This window comes from Aaosphaeria arxii (assembly GCF_010015735.1).
Source record: "Aaosphaeria arxii CBS 175.79 unplaced genomic scaffold BU24scaffold_23, whole genome shotgun sequence".
NCBI lineage: Eukaryota > Fungi > Ascomycota > Dothideomycetes > Pleosporales > Aaosphaeria > Aaosphaeria arxii.
The window spans coordinates 10,887-14,617 of NW_022983496.1; the positions used below are offsets into that span (position 1 = coordinate 10,887).

General features: G+C 47.9%; 3 protein-coding genes across 3 annotated transcripts; 2 read left to right on the forward strand and 1 right to left on the reverse strand.

Annotated features, from left to right (window-relative positions):
- The first annotated feature begins 172 nt into the window (after positions 1–172).
- On the forward strand, positions 173–1,082 carry BU24DRAFT_477678 (uncharacterized protein). The gene has a single exon (XM_033533000.1). It carries the CDS (start codon positions 248–250, stop codon positions 893–895), a length of 648 nt encoding a protein of 215 aa, XP_033376645.1. The 5' UTR covers positions 173–247; the 3' UTR covers positions 896–1,082.
- A 121-nt stretch (positions 1,083–1,203) lies between these two features.
- BU24DRAFT_469070 (uncharacterized protein) lies at positions 1,204–2,019 on the reverse strand (the record flags this gene model as incomplete). Its single annotated transcript, XM_033532578.1, has 1 exon — positions 1,204–2,019. One exon carries the CDS (start codon positions 2,017–2,019, stop codon positions 1,204–1,206), a length of 816 nt encoding a protein of 271 aa, XP_033376646.1.
- An 858-nt stretch (positions 2,020–2,877) lies between these two features.
- Positions 2,878–3,731, forward strand: BU24DRAFT_138462 (uncharacterized protein; the record flags this gene model as incomplete). Its single annotated transcript, XM_033521103.1, has 1 exon — positions 2,878–3,731. A coding segment is annotated over exon 1 (583 nt), but the record flags the coding sequence as incomplete, so codon positions are not given.

The following is a 3,731-nucleotide window of genomic DNA, read 5'->3' on the forward strand; positions in this document are numbered from 1 at the left end:
GAAAGTACCATTTCCATACGGAGTCCGCACACCAGGGGATTACCAGCAGGTTCTGCTTCGTGCCAACGTCGAGCGGTGTGTGGTGGCACATTGCCGCCTGCAGGTCGTCGATCTGCCTTACGGGGGTATGTGTACGTCATGCCACGAGCGCATTAAGGTCATGGAGCCTGCTTCCGAATTAGAACACTACTACAGGGCTCTTCTTGCCCATCGCCCTGTCCTGGGTCCTTTCCACAGCAGGGCCCCCATGGCTGATGCGGTTCAACTGCTCACGACGATGGCCATCCCCGGCTGGCGCGTATTCAAGCAACCCATCCAGTTCAACAGTTCTGCCCACAAGTCGGCGGCAAGAGCAGGTGCAGTCGATCTTGTTTCGCATTCCGAGATCGGCCATGCAAGCTCGTGCGAGGCGGCAGCAGCAGGAGGAGCACTCCAAAGCGGTCAGATATGGCTCCTTGTAGGGCAATGGAGACCCAACAGGGTCGCCACAATCGCAGAATTCTTGGAGCGTAGCTCGGGGCTGTACTACAGCATACTCATGCTTCAACAGCAGAAGGTGCGTGACTCACAGTGGGCGGCCATTAATGTAGCTAACAATCTCAAGCTGTCCATCTACGACCCTTGTCATACACCCGGCAACTCCGGCCATGCCATGCGCATCGGGAGCATACAGAGCCTTCACCGTACCCGGCACATGATCCAAGTCCTAAAAAGTCGTAAACGAAAGGTCAACATCTCCCGTGGCCTATGGATTGGGTGCTGGCCAACCCCCCTGCCCAAGCGTCTGTTTGAACTATCCTCCTTTGCCTGTTTTACATTCCTACGTGCCATGCAGAACGATAGCTTCCTGAGAGACAACCCACAGGCGTGGGCCCAAGAAAGGATTGCACAGTAAGGGTAGTATTGCAGTAGTGAGAGTATGCGGTATGTTAGGATATCTATGTTCTACCTACTGCAACGATTTGTTCATATCCCTCTGGGCAATCTCGATTCCTGAACGGGAAAGGAGAGCCCACCTAGGCTTGATTCAAGTTTGCAAAGCAACCGCCGGCGAGAACTAGGAGTTAGATAGTAAACACTCACGGTAGCTGTTCATGTACTCAGCATTACAAACAGAGATATCGTTACATTGTGGCTACTTAACTCTAATTATCACCCTCTCCCCTGCCACTCCTACTGTAGTTAGGGAATGTCTGAGGATAACTACGTGCCCGTTCGGTATTCGAGGCTTTCTTCACCATCACAAGAATAGTGTACATCCCATGTGATATCCTTTCTCATGGCTTGAATCAAATCCATTCCTCTCACGAGTTCGTCTTTGGCAACCGGATCGGAGCCGAGGTCTGTAATGTTGATGGTGACTTTCCGAACAGTCTTGTAGCGTTCTAAGCAGCGCTTGATCATCTCAAAGGTGGGGTACTGCAACATTTCCATTAGTGGACCGTGGTACGAAGAAAAGGCACGATTCACCCCCGTGAACGATCTATCAAACTCTTCTAGATCGCCGCGGTGAGCATTGAAGCCGTAGCGAGGGGATACCGTCGAGCGAACAAACTCCAATCGGCTGCGGAAGAGGAAGGCGTTAACGGTAAAGAAGATACTGCTAAGTAGGCAGTTGCACATCTGGTCGCCCTTGAGTTGATCTGGCCAGGTACATCCAGGTTTGACGGCATTCCGCACAGTCTTGATGTCGAAGACTAAGGCAACAACAGTCATGCTACCTTGATGGTGGGTGCATTTGAAGAGATCAACGACCATGACCTGCTGGAGGGCACATTGCGGAACACGATAGACAGATCCAATTTGCAACTCATTGATTACTGCAGCCTGCATGTGTTGGGAGCATCCCTCGTTCATGGCGTAAGCTGGCTCGAACAAAAAGTCGTTGTTTGGTAGGCTGATTCTTCTCCTGCAGACCGTAATGCCCCAGAACTCATTCTCGAAGTCGTCTATCCTTTGTGATATAGATTTCGTCTCTCTAGGGGCATATGTTGTTGCACGCAAAGTAACGTTGTCCATTTCCTCATTCCTTGACTTGTCCAGAACGAGACCTGTACGAAGAGGCTGGTTGTTGATGTTTTGTAGTGCTGCGTTCCATTCAGGTTGAGGACGGGTTCTGTCGGTATGTGCGGTCCAATACTGTTGCTTTGCTCAATCTTTGACTCATCCACTGTTAGTAGGAGTGTCGAAAGATCTTGAGAGGATTGTGCCGCGTGGCTAAAAGAGAATGGTAAAAGCGAGGACTGATAATTGTGTGAGGTTCTCGTTGATGTGTTTGTTATGCGTCAGTACAGCGGCTGTATCACGTGTGTTACGCATCGAAGCCAAACAAGACTAGGGCTTGGCAGACTGCAGGGAGTACTTTATTATAGGTTAGTTTCGTAGGGAATTCGGTGGGTAGATCCGTACGTCAACTTTGTGACCCACAACAAGGAAGTAGGAATAATCCTTTATGCCGTGGCCAGAACAGCTTCACAATAAGATTGTAATATCTTAAGAGCATAAGGATGGTATTATGTAGAAGGATAGAGTCTTATATACGTTAGAATCCACCCTTCATGCTGTAGTGTAGATAGTTATAGAATAGAACTAGAAACTCTTACGGGCATAAAACTGTTGTTAGACAGAGGAGTAAAGTCTTAGATGAAATATGTAAAATTCTTAAAGCTATTTAGCTAAATTATCATCTAATAATTTTAAATGAAAAAGATTTTCATTTAAATAATAATGGAGACGACAGAACTTCCAGCCTTAACTGAAACAGATAAACAATTACTTTCAAATAAATAATGTAGATACTTTTAAAAAGCAAAATATAACAAATAATAACCTAAAAATATAATACAAAAAAAAATAATTACTAGAGTATAGAGAAAGCAACGAGGTGCCTGATAGCAATAGATAGAGTAGTAGAAACCTCTATCAGCTGTGGCAGAGGCGGGTTCTCTTTAGGCGCTTCATGAGGCAGGATTGACAACCAACCCCGCAGCTGAGAGGCGCTGCGCCACGCAATCACGGCACATATCTAAGATATCCACTTCCCAGATTATATCTTGCACTGACTCACTTCTCGACAAGTCGATGACTCCATAGACTGTTGACCTTGACCATCCATTACATTACGCCCTTACCTGGAACGACCTTAGCTATGGAAGCCGGTGGTCTCGCCGTTGGCGTTATCGCGCTCGCGGGACTCTTCAACAACGCCGTGGACTGCTTCGAGTACGTCCAGCTTGGCTACAGCTTCGGTACCAATTTTCAAACTAGCCTGCTCAAGCTGGATCATGCAAGGCTTCGACTTTCACGCTGGGGCCAAGCCGTGGGCCTAAGCGGAGACCTTGCAGATGCTGAATCACTGCAAGAAGCAACAGTGCAGAAAGAAGATATAGGCAATGCAGAAAAAGTACTGGGTCAGATACTAGATCTGTTCATGGAAGCCGAGAGGATCTCTGCAAAATATAAGGCCTCCGTCAAATCGGACGACTCTGCCCTCACTATCCTCGATGTACAGGCAGACATGAACGAATTAGGTCGCTCCTTACACGAGAAGATGCGCAACCTTAGTATCAAGCGACAGAACAAAACGTTGCTGCGTCAGAAAGTGAAGTGGGCGTTATATGAGGAAAAGCACTTTAAGAGGCTCATTGAGGACATCGTCGACCTAGTCGCCGCGCTCCCAGAAATATTTCCAGCTGTCAAGCAGGAGCAGCAAAAGCTATGCGAAACCGAAG

Excerpts from the sequence above, each read along its gene's own strand:
- BU24DRAFT_477678 (XM_033533000.1), top strand. The coding sequence starts at position 248 with ATGGCTGATGCGGTTCAACTGCTCACGACGATGGCCATCCCCGGCTGG.